The sequence below is a fragment of the Monodelphis domestica genome, chromosome 2 (genome assembly GCF_027887165.1).
Source record: "Monodelphis domestica isolate mMonDom1 chromosome 2, mMonDom1.pri, whole genome shotgun sequence".
Classification (NCBI taxonomy): domain Eukaryota; kingdom Metazoa; phylum Chordata; class Mammalia; order Didelphimorphia; family Didelphidae; genus Monodelphis; species Monodelphis domestica.
Window position 1 is genome coordinate 275242718 of NC_077228.1, and position 21970 is coordinate 275264687.

At 36.7% G+C, this 21970-nt stretch overlaps 1 protein-coding gene across 5 annotated transcripts in view; it reads left to right on the plus strand.

Moving 5' to 3' along the window:
- The window catches only part of C2H6orf89 (chromosome 2 C6orf89 homolog), a 46186-nt gene that overhangs the window by 7697 nt on the left and 16519 nt on the right, over positions 1-21970 (plus strand). For 3 of the 5 annotated variants that reach the window (XM_007483804.3, XM_056818150.1, XM_007483805.3), the window contains exons 2-3: positions 8969-9176; positions 10001-10223. In XM_007483804.3, coding sequence (XP_007483866.1) covers positions 8969-9176; positions 10001-10223 — 431 coding nt within the window. Of the gene's footprint in view, positions 1-2719; positions 2883-3693; positions 3791-8968; positions 9177-10000; positions 10224-21970 lie in introns of all 5 variants that reach the window. The other 2 variants (XM_007483803.3, XM_007483802.3) reach the window with 2 other exon arrangements.

Below are 21970 nucleotides of genomic sequence, written 5' to 3' on the forward strand. Positions count from 1 at the left end.
AACAATTCCTATTGTTCAGATTAATATACAGTTGGATGAACATCCCTTTTAACTGGTCCTTCAGTACGTTTATACTTGGCAGACTCTGTGGCTGAACAACAAACAGTGCCTTAGATTGAACAGTAAGAGGAGAGAAGGTTGGATTGCTTTGGGAAAATTGTGTTGCTTTTAATAACTTCAAGTTTCTTCCCTGATACAAAGACCTAGCTGTTTATTATCAGTCTTGTGAAGCTTTGTGACTGGGGCCATGAAAAAACACATGCCCCAAAGAATTAAAGTTGTAGGTCACCCGTTGGGTAGTGTCATAACTATGCTGGGTGGGTTTAAGTTGCAATGCATTTCCATTGAAAAATTTGTATAGGAGTTAATAAGAAAAGGAAGTGAGCCAGTCACATAATGAGAGATATAAAGAGCCAAGACAAAGTGATTACTAACATGTTGGATAGGACCCCCATAGTAGATTTACAGGACCTAGATAAATGCTTGATAAACCAATGAATGGCCTTTTTTAAAATCATTTTTTATCTGAATCCTCTGACACTATAATAGCTTTTTATTGATCTTTTGTATTACATCACCTAAATTTCTTTATCTCTCCCCCACTCTGTCCTCATTCAAGAGCCATCTATTAGGGGCAGCTAGATGGCTCAGATGTGGAGCTGGGAGGTCCTGGGTTCAAGTATGACCTCAGTTTCTTCCTAGCTATGTGACTGTGGATAAATCACCTAATCCCAATTGCCTAGCCTTTACCACTCTTAAAAAAAAATATATATATAAAGACCCTTACTTTCCATCTTAGAGTCAATACTGTGTATTGGTTCCAAGGCAGAAGAGTGAAAAGGGCTAGACAATGGTGGTAAGTGACTTGCCCAGGGTCACACAGCCAGGAAGTGTCTGAGGTCACATTTGAATCCAGGAAGTGTCTGAGGTCACATTTGAATCCAGGACTTCCCATCTCCAGGTCTGGCTCTCTATCCACTGTGTCACCTAGATGCTGCCGTTTACCACTCTTAGAATCTTAGAATTGATTGGTTCTAAGACAGAAGGTAAGGGTTTAAAAAAATAAAAAGTCATCCCTTATAACAATTTTTTAAAATAAAAATTCAGCAAAGCCAATCAATACATTAAAAAAAACCTGATATATGTAATATTCTCCACTGCTAAATGACATCTCCCTTGGGATTGGAGAAAGATATCTTCTCATATCTCTCTGCTTGTTTTTAAAAAATTTCATGGTATTCATTTACATTTACTTTGCAGCCATTTTTGTCTTTCCATACATCTCTATATCACAGTATTTCTTATAGCCCAGTAACATTTCATTACATTCACATACCATGGTTTGAGGTCCATTGACTGGGAAATAGTTTCTGATTTTGTTTCCTGTTCTTCATTACCACAGAAAGTGCCATTATAAATATTTTATTGCTTGTGGAGCTTTTCTTTTTATCAGTGATATCCTTAGGGCATTTGCTAGCACTGGAATCTGGGTTGTATGGTCTGGACATTTTAGCCATTTACACAATCCGAATTTGCTTTCCAGAATGGAGAGTTGGCCTATTTTTCGGTTTCCTAATATGTAACATTCTCTCTAATCCTCTGCCTCCTGTGCTATGAAACTAAGTTCCAGGGATGAAGAGACATTACAGACAGGTTACTCCCTACTCCTGACTCCCACATCCTCAGAATGTGCTCTCTTCTCACCTCTGCCTCTTAGAATCCCTGACCTCCTTTAACTTGGTTGATGTGCTAAACTGTTCCCAACTCCCCTACTTGTTAGTTTACTCTCTCCTAAGAACATTCCAAAAGTCTTAAAGCTGTGCAATCTTAAAACTGCATTAAGATTTTTGGGAAAATCTGCATATATTTATCTGTGTACATATTGGATCCCTCCAGTAGAGTATAAGCTTTTCAGGGGTAGTGTTTTGTCCTTATATAGCTCCATTGCCTATCCTAGCCTAGTACCTTAAATGTAGTAAGGACATAATAAATGCTTGTTGGATTGAATTGGAAAACATTCATAGATGTCTTCACCTTCTGCTGGACCAGTATTTATGGACTTGGTCGTTTTATTTCAAGACCTAACATTTTCTATGTTCAAATTGGTTTGGGAAATACACATAGAATATTCAGTCAGAAAGAGAACTAGAGGTCATTTGGACCAGCTGTTTCATTTTTACAGATGAGGAAATGAGAGGCCTGAATGTTAAGTGGTTTGCTATTTTTGCCATTGGGATATAATCTTTTTTTTTTTATTTAAAAAATTATTTTAGAATTTTTAAACAATTTCCATGCAGCTTAAAAAAAAATCCTTACCTTCCATCTTAGAATCAATACTAAATAGTGGTGCAAAGGCAGATGAATAGTAAAGGCTAGGCAATTGGGTTAAGTGACTTGCCCAGGATAGTGCACAGCTAGAAAGTGTCAGAGGTCAAATTTGAACCCAGGATCTTTGTTCTCTAGGTCTGGCTGAGCCACTTAGCTGCCCTCAGTTTCTTAATTTTCTCTTAACTCTCCACTTTATATTGGATTTCATTGTTTTGAATTAGTAAAAATAATTCTCACAGAATGGCGATCTATTACCAAAAAAACCTTGTCTTTGCTTTTTAAATTTCTGTGTTAATATGAAATGGAAGTCTTTAGTCATAAAGTCAAGAAGTGGAAAGTAGTAAATTGTTACTTTTATTCACTTTATTTAAAAAATAATTTCTTGATACAGTTTGCTCTGACACAGGATCCTTCCCTACACAGCATTCCTTCCTCCTCCACACACAGAATTAATTAAAACTGTTTATTGCTGGGTTTGCAACAATCACTTTCTACTTTACTACTTTGTTACTTGCTAACAGAAAATAGAGGTCTGCTTTGAACTAAGTAATGAGGTACCAACCTCATCCATCCTGTCTGACTTGAGTTTTCTTTGCTTTAGTTTTGTCTTTGTTGACGTTATTATGCATATTGTTCTTTGGCCTCACTCTAGACCAGTGGTTCTCAACCTTTCTAATGCCGTGACCCCGCAATACAGTTCCTCATGTTGCAGTGACCCCAAATCAAAAAATTATTGTGGCTACTTCAAAACTGTAATTTTGCTACAGTTATGATTTGGAATGTAAATACCTGATATGCATTATGTATTCTCATTGCTACAAATTGAGAGGTTGAGAACCGCTGCTTTAGATCCTTGTATGTTTCTCCTAATTCTCTGTGTTCATTGTATTTTACAGCACAATCTATGCCACTCCACCATCATATACTCTTATTTATTCAGTTGTTCCTCAGTCATTTGGCATATATTTTGTTTCTTGATTTTTATTTGTATAAATAATGTGTACCTTGGTGTCTTTTCTTGGACCTTTTCCAGGACTCTGCACCAGGTGCTAATGGGAAGGGAGGGAGGGGTCATTTCCTCTCTTTTGTGTCTAACCACCTGCTGGCCTGGGGGGTTGAGGGGGAAAGGCAGGCCCCAGATGAGACCGAGGGAAGTGGGGTCACTGGATGAGCCAGAGTGGGTAGGGACTGAAATATGATTAACAACACCTATGTCAGGCAGTTCTGAGAGCTGCCTTTCCTCTTAAACCCTCCTCCCTTTACCTCTATGCTCCTGTTGCCCCTGCTGCCCTCCCCCCCTAACTAAAATGAAACTATTTTTGCTACAGGAGAAAAACATTCTCTGTTTCTGTGTTCTATTGCTAGTCATTCCAGAACTGGAGTTTTTCTTGGTTCTCAATCCAAGGCAGTTTCTAAGGATAATATTCAAGTTTATGCTGAAACCAGAAATAATTTTAACTATGTACGTATATAAAGGGAAACACTACTCCATGTCTCTTGTGGGCTGGAGAAATGTCTATGGCTAGATATGCAATTTTGACTCTCTTTCTTCTGGATGTATCATTTGTTATTAAAAGCTGTTGTCAATTGAGGTTTTATTTTTATATGATATTTATACTTTAAATTTCTTTGCTCCCAAATAGTTTTAAATCTGTAAACAGCTTCTTATATGGATATGGGAAGCTTCTATTAAAAGTATTCTCCTATAATGTGAATAATCAGTCTATGGCTTATTAGTGTCACAATTTTAGATTATGTGGCTATATTTTTAGGTTTCATTTTAAATTGAAGAATACCATCCATTTCTGAAACTGGACCTGAAGATTAGAGGTATGGTTTGGCTATGGGACCTGTTCTTTACCTTTTTGTCCTAGGTGACCTTAAAATAATCAATTCCTGTAGTTTCTTTTTTCTTTTTTTACCCCTGACCAATTGATACTGAGTATTGATTTTCAAGGCAGAAGAGTGGTAAGACCTAAGCAATTGGGATTAAGTGACTTGTCCAGGGTCACACAACTAGAGAGTGTAGATTTGAACTCAGGACCTCTTGTTTCCAGGCCTATCTCACTATCCACTGAGCCACCTACCTGCCCCAAATTCCTATGGTTTCAAGGAGCTTGAGAGTGGGGATTGTCTTGTCAGTGTATCCCCCTTCTCTTTTGCTCACCTTTCTACTATGGCAAAATTCCCATAACTTCTAAGTTGCTTGTCACTTAACTTATCACTCTCAAAAGTCAATATGCTATCTGTGAACTTTAAAATTTCATAACACACATGGAAAAGATGCTCTAAGGAAAGGCTAATAACTGTTTCAGCTGTTATGTCTTTTATTTGCTGTTACCAAACTGGAAATATTTTCTACCCTAGAGGTGCTAACAGCTTGCTAATAAAAGTTTATTCATGTGAATTTACTATTTTAAGTTAGTACAAAGTATTTTTGGATGAAAATTATGTAGACATAAGGCATTACTTGAATAGTTTATGAAATAGTATCTTTTAGGAGCCTCATCCCAATATATTCTGGCATAAAAACTATATAATGAAGAGAAAGTAACCCTCCCCCTTTCTTTTCCCTTAAAAATAAAGGTTATTTCATTTCAATAAGTATAAGTATTCAGATAGAAAAACAAAAAAAGGTATTAGAAATGATGTAAACCCAAATGCCTGTTATTGATCTGTAAGGTTGTCACTATATTTTTTTTGTTTCTGCTTTCTTCATTTCATGTAGTTTTTGCCATATGACTGGATTATTTTCATGAGGTAATAGTTTTCATTACATTAACATATTTTCAGCCATCTCCTGTGCTATAGACATTTTCCAAGTATTAAAAAACATGTAGTTTGTATAATTTTGCATTCTGGATTATGGTTAATATGAAAACCTTTAAGTTGAAGAAGGGAAAATTCATTGCATTAGATGATGGTATTTCAATATAAAAATGCTGTCATACTAATTGTACTTTAACACTCCAGATTTTTTTTGCCGCTTATTCTGCTGTGAAATGATAATTTAAAATTGCTAATGTGCAAAGGCAAGTGAAATCAGTTTATTAGAAATGTCAGATCTGTGATCTTTAAGCATTTTTTGGGAAGGTATTCTGAACATAAACGCCAGATTAAATGAGCTTTTTCACATACATTATAAAGTAGGAGTGAAATGAAACTGAAAATCTCTTAAATAGATCTTGCTTTTCTTAATTATGGTAAATATAATAAGTTCAGCAGGTAGCTTTCAGAGCTTCCCTACTTGTCTGATACCGTGTGTTCTTATTTTTTTGGAGGGGTGGGATGGGTGGGGGACGGGACAGGGGACCCTACCCCTAAGCAGCCCCTCCCTTTTCTCCTTTAACTAGAATGACAAAGTGCCCTCTTCTGGTTAGAAATCATGTTTGCAGAAAAGCATGAGGGAAGTAACCAAGAGTGTATGTTTAATAGCTTTCTTTCTGTCCATGTTTGTCTAAACACAGCGTTTTAGTCACTCTTCCCTTTAATATTAATACATTTTTTTTTATTACAGGGAGATACACATGATAGTTAGAAAGTAATACAGTATACCTATATGAACTGTCCTATGACAATTCTTTTTCATGTAGGATTTATTATTTTGTAGAACTATTCTGACTTCTTTAAATCTAATGGATCCCTCAGTTTAGAGCTCATAATCTTACCAGTTGATCCCATATTAATTAGTTTACTTTTTTTTTTTAACTCTTACCATCTGCTTTAGAATTGATACTGAGTATCAGTTCCAAGGCAGAAGAGCAATAAAGGCTAGGCAGTGGGGGAAATTAAAGCCCAGGATCACATAGCTAGGAAGTGTCTGAGGTCAGATTTGAACCCAGAACTTCTGTCTCCAGTCCTGGCTTTCTATCAGTTGAGCCACCTAGTTGTCCTTGTTTGCTTTTTTCCTCCTTAATTTTAAAATTATTTATTAGCTAACCTTTCATTGGCAGTTGACTTTTGAATGGAGTAAATTCGTAGGTTAATGGAGTTGGAAGAAAACATGGAAGTCATCTAGGCTTAACCATTTTTTTTAAACCAAGACTAAGAAACAGATTAAATGACTTCTCTAAAATCACATGAAAGTGACAGAACTGGACTAGTTCTCCCTGATCAGTCCATTGCTTTTTGAACTCTTTTCCAAAAGCAATTACTTTTTAGTATTCTACTTAAGAGAAGACATGTTATTTTATTTATTCTTTTTGGTGTGTTCTGTAGGAAAGAACTCATAACTTGGGCTCTTCCTGTTTTGCTAATCTTCTTACCTATTTCTTTTTTCTGCATAATTTATAGTCCATTGGTACTGGTCCCCTTGCTTTTGTGCATTGCATGAGACATTCCTCTCTATTCTGAGTGTTTTCACTGGCAATGCCCCATACCTGGGAATTCTCTTATTCCTTTGTTTCCTGGCTTCTGGTTTCCTTTAAGTCCCAGCTAAAATCTTGCCCTCTTCCTGCCCTTATTTCCCATGACCCCTTAATGTTAATGCCCTCTCTCTGTTGATTATCTCTAGTTTATCCTATATGTATGTTGTTTGTATATAATTGTTTGCATGTTAGCTACCTCATTGGACTAACTCCTTGAGAGCAGGGACTGTTATTTGCTTCTCTTTGTATCCCTAGTGTTTAGCACAGTGCCTGGCATACAGTAGGCTAAATGCTTATGAACTGCCTGGTTCAACTATAATGGGAAAAAAGTCATCAGGCAAGAAAAGTGACTAAGTTGTTCATATCCTTTGACCCCGAAATCCCACCATTTTAAAAAAATGCCTGTTGTGGAATGAATGACCAAACATGGTATATAATCATAAGTGTAGCAAAATATTACTGAGCTGATACGATGCCTGAAAATTCATAGAAACAGGAGATGGTTTGTATGAAGTGATCCAGAGTGAAAGTAGAACTGAAATAAATGTAATAATCACCATAGTGTAAAAATAACAACACTAAGAGGCAACAAAATTAATGTCAAATACCAAGGACAATGTTGGTAGCATATTTTCAAAGTCCAAGCACATCTTTTCTCTCAACCACCTAAGTGGAAAATGGCACGTACTTTCATTTGTCATCATGCCATTAACTGAAAATGTACAAGTATTCCTTCCATATTGGAGGGGGGAAGGGGGAGGAATGGGACGTTAGGGACATTGCACCATAAGATCTAGAAAATATGCCTAAAATTTTTTGGCCCTCCATTCCAGAGAAGAAGGCTGAATTTGTTATTTTTCTTTTATGGGGTGATTGCAGTATCTTATTGTGAAATTTGGGTTTGTTAATTGGTCATAAACTATATTTAGGTTAACATTAACATTTCTAGCTTTTGTGTTCTTTTCTCAAATTTGAATTTTAAAGTTATTTTAATTTTTAAAAAGAAATGATGTATATTTATGGTTCTAGAGGATAAAATATGTTGATAATTGTACAATACTATGAATATGTTTTGTTTCTGAGTTTCCTAGCTTTTTCCTTCTCTTCTGCAGCTTCTGTAGTACTTTAAGAAAATTTCCATTTAGTTTCTTATGCCAGTCCTTGATGCAGAAGGGATATCTGTACTTTGTAGTGAAGTGTGTCTGTCAGTTAGGAATTGTTTGTATTCATATAGTAGTATGGCATTTTAAAAAAGAGCCAAGCAAAAGATGGAGACCATTCCCCAATTGACAAATGGTCAAAGGGACATGAATAGGCAGTTTTCACACAAAGAAACCAAAACTATCAATCAGCACATGAAAAAGTGTTCTAAACCCCTCCTGATTAGAGAAATGCAAATAAAAACAACTGTGAGATTCCAGCTTATGCCCAGCAGATTGGCCAATATGGCCACAAAGGAAAGTGATATATGTTAGAGGGGATGTGGCAAAGTCAGGACACTAATGTATTTTTGGTGGAGTTGTGAATTAATCCAACCATTATGGAGGGCAATTTGGAATTTTGCCCAAAGGGCGCTAAAAGACTGTCTGCCCTTTGATCTAGCCAAAGTACTGCTGGGTTTGTACCTCAAAGAGATAATAAGGAAAAAGACATGTACAAGAATATTCATAGCTGCGCTCTTTGTGGTGGCAAAAAATTGGAAAATGAGGAGGGTGTCCATCAATTGGGGAATGGCTGAACAAATTGTGGTATATGTTGGTGATGGAATACAATTGTGCTGAAAGGAATAATAAAGTAGAGGAATTCCATGTGAACTGGAAAGACCTCCAGGAATTGATGCAAAACGAAAGGAGCAGAACCAGGAGAACGTTGTACATGGAGACTGATATACTGTGGCACAGTCGAATTTCTACTAGCAGCAGTGCAATGATCCAGGACAATTCTGAGGAACTTGTGAGAAAGAATGCTATCCACATTCAGATAAAAGAACTGTGGGAGTAGAAACACAGAAGAAAAACATGATCAATCACGTGGTTCAGTGGGGGATATAATTAGGGTTTTGATGTTAAAGGATCGCTCTACTGCAAATATGGATAACATGGAAATAGGTTTTGAACAATGATACATGTATAAACCAGTGGAACTGCTTGTCAGCTCTGGGAGTAGAAAGGGAAGGGGGGGAGGATCATGAATCGTATAACCATGGAAAATATTCTGAATAAAATAAAAAAAACATGGAGAAAACTTTTTTAAAATTTGGTTTTGTGTTGTAGGGATTTTATATTGGAAGACATGGATCTTGCTGCCAATGAGCTCAGCATCTATGATAAACTTTCAGAGACCATCGATTTAGTGAGGCAGACAGGACATCAATGTGGGATGTCAGAGAAGGCAATTGAAAAGTTTATCAAACAGCTGTTAGAGAAGAATGAACCTCAGAGGGGTCCACCCCGACATCCTCTGCTCATGGTTGCATACAAGGTAAACACTTGGAAATATTGTGGGAGGAGCATGAATTTTTTTTTTTTAACCCTCACCTTCTGTCTTTGAATCAATACTAATTCTAGATCCCAAGGCGGAAGAGCCATAAGGGATAGGTAGTTGGAGTTAAGTGACTTGTGCAGAGTCACACACTTGGGAAGTGTCTGAGGTCACATTTGAACCCAGGACCTTCCCTCTCTGGGCCTGGCTCTAGATCCACTGAGCCATCTAGCTGCCCCATGAATTCTTCTCTTTAAATATTCTTCCCTAATATCATTGACTAACTTTGGATGACCTTGCAGGTCACATAGTTTTTTTGCATTTCCTTTTCCTGGACAAATTGGAGCTTATTCCTGTTAATAGGTGTTCTGAGTATTTTGTGTAAAGCTCTAGATGAAAGCTTTGTATTTTGATTAATTGGAGGTTCTTGATCATAGTGACATAAATTTGTCCAGAACTAAAATCTTAAAAGGGGAGATTCTCTAGTTAAAATAATGCCCATCTAAAAGACTTATCAGAGCTGATTTAAATGAGATGCCTTTATCTTTCCTTTCTGTTAAGTGGAAGATGACTTTAGTATCAGTTACTTTTTTCTTTTGGGCTTGAGTGGAGAGTATTTTGTGGGAGGGATCATTAGGATGTTGTGAAATGTTTATTGTGACAAAATAAAAATATATGCCAAGAATTAAATACTACCCTTCCCCAAATCAATGTGTTATCTATCATAGTGATTATACTTATAATGTAAATTTGCCTGATTAGAATTCTTTTTATTTTTAAGATTCTACATCAATAATTAAATATCGTCTGTTTTTTTCTTGTAGGTCCTGATCACCCTGGGGTTAACACTGCTCACTGCCTACTTTGTGATTCAGCCCTATAGTCCTTTACCACCTGAACCAGTGCTCTCTGGGGCTCACACCTGGCGCTCTCTGATCCATCATATCAGGCTGTTGTCCCTGCCCATTGCCAAGAAGTATATGCTTGAAAATAAGGAATTTGTTCCGCTGTCTAATTATGAACCCCAAAATGATGATGCATACCCAGGTAGAATGCTACATTTACTTAAATCACTTAGATGAATTAGAAAGAAAAAATTGGAGTTTTACTATTAATTGCAATATGTGCCCATAGAAAGGAGAGGTTTCACTGTATCATATCTTTATTTTATTTTATTTATTTATTTAAACCCTTACCTTCCATCTTAGTATCAATACTGTGTATTGGTTTTAAGGAAGAAGAGCAGTAAAGGCTAGGCAGTGGAGATTAAGTGACTTGCCCAGGATCACACAGCTAGGAAGTATCTGAGGCCAGATTTGAACCTAGGATCTTCCATCTCTAGGTCTGGCTGAGCCACCCAGCTGCCCCTCCACCCCCATATCATATCTTTATTTGTATGCTTACCACAGTCTCTATTATTGCATTAGCCACATCATCAATAATGTATGAATTGGTATTTATGGGAATTCTTTCCACTTACAGAGACAGAAAATCATCAATAATTTAGTAGACAGAAATAATAATAGTAACTAGCATTTATAGCACCTTAAAGTTTGTAAAACTTTTTTTATATATTAAATAACTTGATCCTCCCAAGCACCAGAAAAGATAAGTGCTATTTATTCTCATTTTCAGATGAGGAAACTGACAAAAGGATTTTATTCCTGATTCCAAGTCCAATGCTCTGTCCACTGTGCCACTCAGCTACTCAACTTGTCTTAAAAAGTTTATAGGGGCAGCTAGATGGGTCAAATCTGGCCTCAGATACTTCCTAGCTGTGTGACCCTGGATAAATCACTTTACCCCAATTACCTAGTTCTTACCACTCTTCTGCCTTGGAACTGATACTTTTGATCCAAAAACAGAAGATAGGAGGGTTTTTGTTTTGTTTTGTTTTTAAGTTTACTGAAACTCAGAAATTAAGTGACTTGCCTATATTCACTTAGTGGGGAAGTTTCAGAGTCGGGATTTGAATGCAGGTTTTTCTACTCAAGTTTAGGACTTTGTCACCCCACACTCATATATGTTCTGAGCACATAATAATCATTATCAGTAAATGGTTGTTGATTGATTTGCTGAAGGCATCAGTTTTGATTCAAACTGCTTTGTCCTGTGACTAATCTTATCCATGTAAGATTTCTTTACATTGTAGACTTTACTTTGACTTCTTTTAGACTTATAAATCTTAGGGATAACTCAGTATGAAGCTAATAATTGTAAAGGTTTTGCCAAGTTAAATTTAAGAAACATGTTCCTGGTGACAGCATATCAGTGAAAGAGAATGAATCAATTTGTTACAAATATTTAGTGAGCACTTGTTCTATGGCAGGCACTGTAGGTGACAAGGATATAAAGACAAAGAATGAAACCATCTCTACCCTCTTCAGGTAGTTTAGAAACAGATCATGAAATTTGACCTTCTTTAGAGAACATAAAGTATGGAATTTTTATTAAAAAACCCTAAAGCACTGAATAAATTATAACAACAATAACTCATTTCTGTAGATTTTTGAGGTTTCAAAATGCTTTCTTGTGGTAAAGGTAGTATGAATATTTTGATATGGTGGAAAGAAAACTGGGCTTGGAGTCAGGAAAACCTGGGTTCAAAGCCTACTTCAGACACTAACTTGCCGTGTGACCCTGTCAAGGACTTCCATTTCCTCAGTTGTGAAATGAGGGGGTTAGACTGAAGACCCCTAACTCTTCCAACTCTTAATGTATGATCCTACAAATCTTGCCCAAAATTATATAGCTGGGAGATGCTGATCTAAGATGGTGTCAGTCTGTGTCTCTTGATTCCAAACCCAATGTTCTTTGCAAAAATTGTTAATAATTTTACTCAATACTCAAATTTCTGTAGCTCTTCTGCTTACTGTGTGATTTTGGTTAAATCACAGACCTCTATGAGTCTGTTTCTCCCATGCCTATCACACAGCATCTGGCACATTATATGCATTTAAGAAATGCTTACTGGCTGACTGATTTGTAAAATGGGAATGATAATAGTTGTGTTGGCTACTTCAGTCAATCAGTAAACATTTGTTAAGTCCTTGCTTTGTGCCAGGCACTCTTCTATGAACTGGGAATGCAATGATATAATGATTCCAAGGGAGAAACAAGAATTGTGCAGATAAATAGGTTAAAAATATATTTACAAAATAGTGGTCAGCTAGGTAGCTCAGTGGATTGAGAGCCAGGATCAGAGATGGGAGGTCATGGGTTCAGATTTGGCCTCAGACACTTCCTAGTTCTGTGACCCTGGGAAATTACTTAACCAGAATTCTCCATTTTATCTCTTATGATCATCACTATCCCTTGTTGATTAAGGACATTTATTTGGATTTATCTAGAGCTCCACCTTGGTCAAAAATCTGATTTGCAGTAGTTCATTCCCAAGGGTTTTCTGAATCCATTTATAAAGCACAGAGAAAAGACTCTTAATTCTTTTTTTGAACATGCATACATGACACTATTGTATCTATACATGTGTCTGTGAAGGTTCTGCACAGCATGGAAACCCAATGACCAGCTTAAGCATTACAGTAGCAGGCTTCATATGCATAAATCTTTATCTACTGAAAGGTTCTATTGATTCTAGAATGGGTGTTTGTATTGAAAGAGCCTCTAAGAAACAAATAAAATATTTTGGGTTACTAAAGAAGAATGCCTCTGGAAGCCTCTGAAAATAGGTGAGATGATTGCTTTGTTTCAAATAGGATGCTTCTTTAAGCAAAGTGATTTGTAAAATGTTTGTCTTTCAAAGTTGCTTCCATCTCTAAGATTTGTGAAAACCAACATGGGCCCATCTCATTGGAGGAAGGCCCTCTCAAATGTAGGCTGGCTAATCCCACAGAAACCAGAAAGGGACATAGAAAGTGTATAGAGTGCAACCTCATTTCAAGATATTTTTATTTGTCGTGCACTAGTGATGGTAACAGATTAACTTTGTGTCAAGTAGTGTGCAAAGTTGCTCTTGGCACAGTTCAAGTAATAGCTTGACTTCCAAGGTATCTCTTATTTCTTTCTCTCTTTTTTGTCTTACCTTCTATCTTAGAACTGATACAAGTATCAGCTCCAAGGCAGAGGAATAGTAAGGGCAGGCAGTTGGGGTTTTAGTGATTTGCCCAGGATCACACAGCTAGGAAGTGTCTGAGACCAAATCCAAATCTAGGTCCTCCCAACTCCAGGCTTGTCGTCTTATGAAGGTGTTTTTGACTGGCTGTGGGTTCTTTGAGGTATCTGGGGGAGGGGAGCACAAGGAGCCACACTATTTCCTGTCTTCTTCCCATTGGATTTAGTGTTCTGTCTCGGGCCTCCTAATGGTAGGCTGTGAAGGACAAAACCACATTCTCTCTCTACCTCCTGCATCCCCAAAGTTTTATCCTAAAACAAGTTTTTGCTTTTGGCTGAATTTCATTAGGTTATTCTGCATGTGACTTGTTCTGTTAACCAGAAATCCAAGAGGATTAGTTATTGTACTTCATCAGCCAACCCCAGGAGTCCTTTTGTAAACAACCCTCCAGCTGCCTGAAAACCAGGCCCAGGATTCTCCTCTGTCTTTTACTTCTCTCCAAAATGGACAGTTTGCGGAGAAGGGTGGTTTCATTTTCTGGGGTTTGACTTTGGCCGGTATTTGGTCCAGAGAATTGTTTTTTAAATTCCTGTCTGACAGTAAGAATGAATTTCAAATCCTGGTAAGAATTAGGAATATGAGACCATAGCTTTGTTTTGCAGTTCATATTTGGAACAATAAGTGTCAGAAATAAGAGCTGTGTTATAGAATCAATGAAACACCAAGTGGGGTCTATTGCTAATGGGGAAGTACTTTCTGGGGATTACAAACAAATTTAAAAGTAGTTCAATGGCTAGAACTGAGACCCTACTTGTTCTCAGTGCAGAACTGACTCTGTTCTGGCTGGTGAAAAAGGGCCCTTTAAGTAAAGCAGGTCTAGGTATATGGAAAACAAACAAACAAACAAACATTCCTGGGTAGTTTAAGACATTTCACTCACTGGCAAGAAATCCTATTAATTGAAAAACTTAAGTCAGAGTAATCAGTAGGAGCAATTTCAGATACCAAGTCTGGTGGCTTCAGACTATAGTCCATAAAGAAGTTTTTGGTATTAAGTCTCACCAGATGCTCTGCTGATTCTCTGTCCTTATGGGTCTACTTCAGTTGAATCTTTAACCTCTTTTATGGCTCTGATTAAGTGAATAGGTCCCTACCCACCTTTATGGAGAACACATCAGGTTAACAAAATAGGGTTCTCTCAATCTGAAAGTGCCTCTTATTTCGCTAGCCAAACACTTTTCTCATCACTACCTATGATAATATTCTCCCCATGGTATTTCCCAAAGTGGCATTTCAAAACTCATTGTTCTTCTGAATTCTAGATTGTTCTGGGGAAAAGAAATCAAGGTTATAGTATGGTTGGAGGTTCTTGAGGTGAACAAGAATGTAGGGAAGAGAGCATTTTGAAGATTAGGTACAGGACTCTATTGGATATTAGGTATAGGACTCTATTGGATATTACTGTTTCTAGAGATGGAGCCAGGAAATGCTATCCCTTCAGATACCAGAAAGACAAGAATTTTCTATACTTTTGAAGCAGTCAGAATCCTTGGAGTTTACAAGAGTTCAGAAAACCAGGACATTAGGGAATGTTTGGTGTATATTTGGAAGAGATCTGATCTACCCTACTGCTACCATTGTTTTCTCAAGCTCCAACAGTGGGAGAGATAACTATAATCTCTGGAAGCAATCAGACTTCTTTAATGGATTTGTGGCTGTTCTAGAAGAAATATGTAGGTTAGGAATCATGTCTATGAAGCACTCCCTATCCCATATACATAGAGTCTTTCATTGACAGACTGCAGATATTTTTCCCCCATCCTTACAAGAGAGACCTTGAGTTAGCAGAAAGAGAATTGGACCTCACACTTGGAGAGCAAAAAGGATCCTATTATTAAAGATCAGTGTGACTATCAGTGTGGCTACTAAACATGAGAATATATTAGAAGTAAAGATGGGTAGTATGCTTATTGGTGTTTCCAGAATTGCCTAAAAGGAAAGGCAGAACAGGAAGACTGCATCACCAAACGTAACACCCTACACTTGCTTGGTGACTTGATTTCATCACAATTCTAGATTTGATTTTCACATTAGCATTTTTATTTTATTGTTTTGTAGTATAAAAGAAATGGAGTGTAATAAAAACCACAAAACACCCCAAACTTTACATAGAAAGGAAGTGGAATTAATGTTTATTCTTCTCATAAATCTTCCAAAATAGAAATTCTATGGGTTTTGCTAAGTCTGTAGAAAAACCTGTTCATCTCCCCCGAATCTGGGACCCTGACTGGCTTTATGCCAGACTATGAAAGGGACTCTTAGATGGATGGATATGGCATGATCACAAGACACATGGTTCAAATGAGATGATGTATGTAAAGTCCTTTGCAAACCTTAAAAGTTCTGTCTATATATGTAGATTTTTGAGTTATCATCCTTATAAGGACTGTGTAAAATATGAACTCAAATGAAGACATTTCATGTTTAAATATTTCTAATGACAGCTCATTTCTTCAAAAGATAGCCCTTTTTATTGCTAGAATGTTCTAATTGCCTTCCACTTTTCCCACTTCTATCCTCTGGAGCGACAGATGTCTAGCCTTCCTCTGAAGGCAGCTGTTATTTATCTCCCCCCCCCCCCCCTTAAGTCTTCTCTTCTCTTTAGTCTAAATTTCTCTAATTCTCAGCCATTCCTTATGTCATGATTTCCAGATTCCTCACCATCCTCTTGATGCTCCCTGATTTGTCAGTGTATCTCTTAAGATTATATTTACTTTAGATAATACCAGAACTGAATCAATATTCAGATGTAGTCTGACCAGCACTGGGTGGCTATTAACACAACGTGATTCTACAAAGGAAGGCCAAGATTGCATTAGCATTTTAATAGCACTTTTCACACAGACCATATTGATCTTGTGGTCAGCTAAAATCCTCAGGCTTTGTTTTTCTTTTTAAAATATGGCCTGCTATCAAGCCAAGTTTCTAACATGTAATTGGGCTTCTAAAATCCAAAATGAGCAACTTTATATTTATTTAAATATTCTATTACATTTTATTTGATTAGTTTTAGCCTATAGCCTCCCCCAGTACAGGGATTTCAGGAGTGAGCCACCATGCCTGGCCAATTTACCTTTTAAAAAAGCCTGGATATTCACTTATTCCTAGTCCTCTGACATCTCTCCTGTTTTTCATGATTTTTCAAAGAAAGCAGTTTATTTTGATATCTTGGGATATCATTTGTTTGGGCAAGGAGGCTACCTTAAAGGATACTTTTTTCCATCTTAAATGGATTCTTGATGTTTGTTTTTATGTCACCTTCATTTTCTAATATATCCCACTTCTCTCTTCCACCTAGAGAGCAGTCCTTTATAACAAAGAATAAAAAGGGGGGGCAGTGGGTGGTTCAACAAAAAGACAACACTTCAGCCAAGTCCAACATAGGAATTGTTCCACCCTTATTATCTCTGCCTGCCCCCCACCCCCATCCACCTGCTGTGCAAAGAGAGGAAGGAGGCACATTCCCATATCTCTTATTCTTAGTCAGGCTATAATTCTATGGTGTTCCTTTTTGATTTTTTTAATCTTTCATTTACATTGTTGTCATTGTGTAGATTTTTTTCCTGGTTCTGCTTGCTTAATTTATCTATTTATATAATTGTCAATTTATATATCTTCTTATATTTTCTATATTCTTCATATTCAGAGTATCTTATGGCACAGTAATATTGTTATATTCACAAACCACAACTTGTCCCCAGTCTCTGGACATCGCTTTTGGTTTCAGTTCTTTGCTGCTACCAAAAAAAAAATGCTCCTATAAATATTTTTGTGTAGATGGAACTTTCTGTCTTTCACTTCCTTTAAGTATGTGCCTAGCAGTGTGATTTCAGGGTCAAAGGGTCTAGACATTTTCATCATTTTCTTAGTATCATTCCAAATTGTTTTACAGAATAGTTAAACTAGTTCACAGCTCCAACCATATTTTATCGTACCTTTCTTTTTGTAACTCTTCCAAAAGTTAACTATTTCCATTCTTTTTCCCCCTTTATTTTTGCAATATGCTAAGTATGAGGTAAAAACTCAAGAATTATTTTATTTAGTAGATTAGTCCTAGACTGTTTATTATATGAGGCATAAATTTCTCTTATTAGTCATTTGGAACAGTCTTTCATATGTTGACCAAGTTTGCAGTACTTCTTTTAAGACCTTTCTGTTCATATATCCTTCTTTTCCCCATTTAAAAATTATAAACTGAACCAATCTCAGCTAAAATGAGCAGCTCCAAAGAGGATTGTATATAAAACTATTATCTACAACTCCCTTTTCTCTTTTGTTTTCTTCTCTTTTCTTTAACCCTTACCTTCTGTCTGAAAATTGATATTTTGGTATTTGATATTTGATATTGGTTCCAAGGCAGAAGTGCAGTAAGGGCAGTTGGGGTTAAGTGACTTGCCCAGGGTCAGACAGGTAAGAAGTATCAGAAGCCAGATTTGAACCCTTCTCCTGACTTTGGGCCAGACCCTCCACCCACTGTGCTACCTAGCTTCCCCTTCCTTTTCTTTTCTTGATATATGATAAATGCATCCTGTTCACATCTTTTGACCAATGACTCTTGGTCATTCTGCCTTAGAGATGTTAATGCCTTGTTTTATATACCCTTATGAAGTATATGAATGTGAGTTACTTAAAATGACTACATGCTTATTACTCATACCTCATAAAGTTTAAGTTCCTTTTTTTGCAGTATTCATTTTATCCGTTCTGTTGTTCTGTTATTCTTCCTGGAACTGATGAAAGCAAACCTAATTGTTGAATAATTAATTCATCTTTTTGTTACTCTGGCCTAATCTATCAGGCATATTGAACTGTGCTGTTTCCTAACGCAGCTGTTGAGAGTTTGTCAAGGGAAAATGAGACCTTGGCCCAGCTGCTTGGGGAGAGTCATTCCTTTAATGCAATAATGCACAATAGGACCCACTGTCAAAACAAGATCATGTGATTTGGGGAAGAGCTATGCCTCTGAAACAAGATGTTGGCTGCCAAACACTGAGACGGGAAAAGAGAACAAATTAGCAGACATATTCTGGAAAGGAAAAACAACAAAGAGCTTCATCAGGTGTTGGGTGATTCCATTCTCTCTGCCTTGAGCTGCAAATCAGCACCAAGGCTTGAAACTGGTCTTCTCATTTAAATACTTGTCTCCAAACCACAAAAAGCAAATTATTATGGAGATGTGGAAGACTTTTCCAGTGGAGTACTTTCACAGTAATGCAAACCATAGTGTTGAGATGAACTTGCCCATTCAGATCTAGTCTCTGTGTTTTTTAGTGGGAACTTGTTTGTGTTTTCTCCTCGTGGGTAGTTGGAAGAAACTGGCAAATGGTTTTCTATTTGATTGTTAGAAAGGAAAGTTACTTCTGTTGTTGATTGGCTAGAAACTAGTCTTTTATCTGAAAGCATACTTCTGAGCCTTATCTGCATAACGTCTTTTGGGGGTTTTGATTCAAAAGTAAGATTCTGTTTAACCTTTCCTGAGTCTTAAAAAAAAAAAGGTAGTTCTTATGCCTTTTCCCCTCCCTGACTTAAAAACAACACATAAACCATATAATCAAACCTTACACATGTAAGTGATGTGGGATAGTTGGCTTTAAAAAAAATCTTAATTATGAACATGTTACATAACAGATATGTTTGGAACATTGTGCTAAGCCCTAGAAAATCAACCCCGCAAAGGTTTACCATCTTCCTTGTTAAATTGTCTTTTATAATCCTTACCACTAGGTGGTAGCAATAGAAGAAAAAAATTAATGGCAAAAAAAAAGGAGAGGGTGGAATGGGGAGAGGAATTCCATTGTGGGAATCCTTTCACAAATGAAAATCACAACCTATCTTTGATTTAGTAGATTAGTCCTACACTATTTATTGTATGAGGCATATAAAGATAAGTGATTTGACCAGGATTACAGAATTATTAAGCATAAGAAGAGGGATCTGAACACAGGTCTTCCTGACTCTCAGCATTTATTCCACACTGCCTCTACAGCTTCCCCAAAAATGGTGGAAAAATTAGAATAAACTAGAATGAAAAACAAGGGTAGAAAAGAGAAATCAATCAAGCAGCAAACATTTGTTATAGTATCTACTGTGTATCAGGAACTGTTAGAGGTAGGGAAACAAATAAATTAAATTTTGCCTGCTCTAAATGAATTCAGTTACTATTAAGAGTGACTATATATATATGTATAATAATAACTAATATTTTATAGTGCATTAAAGCCTGTAGATCATTTTATATGTATTATATCATTTGATCCTCAGAATTTTATAGCATACATATTTATTATTCCCATTTTATAGATGAGGAAACTGAGACTTCTCCAGGGTCACTATGAGACAGGATTTAAACTCCAGAAGATTAATCATCCTGACTTTAAGCCTGACAGTCAATCTACTGGGCCACCTAACTGTCCCTCCATATATAAATACAGAAATATATACAAAATAAATTCAAGACAACTTTGAGAGGATGGATGCTAAGAATTTGAGGATTGGGAAAGGCTTCATGAAGAAGATAAAGTGTTCAGAATTTGAAGGGAAGAAGATTTAGAGAGGAAAGAGTACATTCTAGGAATGGGTGACAAACCATGCAAAGGCACACAGACAAGATGGGAGAAACAACAAGACCACCATTTTAGCCAGTCAGTAGCTAAGGGAAGGGAAGAGTAATGCATAAGTCTGGAAAGGTAGATTAAGTTTAAATTATGAAATATTTTTAAATGATAAATTAAATGAGGTCCTAGAGGAATTTTGTGGAGTAGGAAGAAGACATAATCAGATTGTGCTTTTAAGAAATCACTTTGGCATCTTTATGGAAGATGAATTGGAAAGGGAGAGAGTTGACACAGGGGGACCAGTTGTAGGTCTTTTGGCCTATTAGAACTGATGAAGGCCTGAACTAGGGGGGAGGTGTTGCCAAATGAGTTGAGAAAAGCAGGCATGTGGTAGGCAAAGGAAAGAGGGTAGAAAAGAGAGTAGTAGCAAAGACAATAAGAGAAGAAACATGCAGGTCAATAGGGAAGGAGAAAAATTCTTAAAGGATGAGAAATGACTGTTGGATAGAACTGGATCTAGAAAAAGAAAAGTAGGAAGGAGAGAAGAGAAAGTGAGGGGATACATTTTCATTCATACATTGTTTTCATACATTCATACATTGTTGGACTCAAGAGAATCGTTTAATTGGCTAACCATTTATATTTGGCTTGGAGTGGATATTAGAATCATAGAATATTAGAGATGGAAGAGCCCTAAGAAACCATTCTGGCCAATGCTTTTATTTTATAAATAATGAAACTCAGGTCCAGAGACTAGTGGCAGAGCCTGGACAAAAACTCAATTTTCTTAATGCCCAGAGGCCAGTATAGCCATAGAACATTTACTAAAAGAAAACTCAAAGTCCCTTTTCCTTCTCATAAGACTGATGGTTACTTCATTAAGGTCATAATTTAGACTCTAAATTTCTAAGCTATTTTTATGTGGTATCTTAATAACATGGACTATGGAAGCCAAACAAAAGAATAAAGATTAAATAAAAGAATAACTAGTATTGTAAATTTAGAGTTTAGTTATGATCTTCCTCAGTCCTAATAGGCCAAAAGACCTGCAACTAGTCCCATCTCAATTCTCTCTCTTTCCAATTCATCTTCAATGAATGAAAATGAACTTGAAATGAAAAGGTTGGGCCTAGAATGACTTTTTTAATTTTACAGATAAGGAACATGAAGCTTAAAGAGGGAAATTACTTGCTCAGGATCATGTAATTGATCAGATTCAGAGCCAGAACTAGAATCTAAGTCTCCCAGTTCACAGTCTAATAATATTTCCACTCCTCTACCTTGTTTGACACTAACTTATGTGACCATACATACCAACTTCAGGTTTGTTACATAATCCTGAGTGCAGTGGCCATGTTTTCATTATCTCTGTGTCTCAAATGGCTCGCGCTATATGTGGAGAATAAATTTCTACTAAAGGGTTGTTCTTATCATGAAACTACTGGCAACTGGACCCGTATGACAGTAGCATTTCAAGCCCATTTGAATTCCATCCATCTCTTGGAATATATAAATATACTAAATATATAGTTGTATAGTTCAGGATACCTTTGATTCAAGAAAGAGAAGAGATGATGAAATACTTTGGTGGTTGGGTTTCCTTTTTTTTTTTTAGTGTAGTGATAAAATATAACCAATCTGGTTACATCAGAATGTATTACATATTGCAAAGATAATTTACAGATGCATTTGCATGAAAATCAAGTCGTTGGTTCATGTAGGTGGATGTACACATCACACAAACCTGCTTCGCATTGAAAACAGGAAGGAATCATCAGCAATATTCCTTTTTCTGGAGTTTTCCCAGATGTACTTTATCAAGTGTCTTTCAAACTGTATTCTTTTATTTAGACAAGGATTCAGCAAAATGGACATAGAGGCTTGTGGCAAGAATCAGGAAAAAGAAATAACCCTTTCATCTCTGGCCTGGCATAGAGCACAGAACATCATTTGGAATTCAAGTCCACACTCATTGCTTGCTGTGTGCCAAGCAGATATAAAGGGGAGAACAATTTTATCTGTCATCTAATAGATACTTTATGGTAAAGGAATTCCTTTTGCCAAGGCACATTCTCTAAAGCAAAAAAGTCTTAGAGAGTTGCCTATGG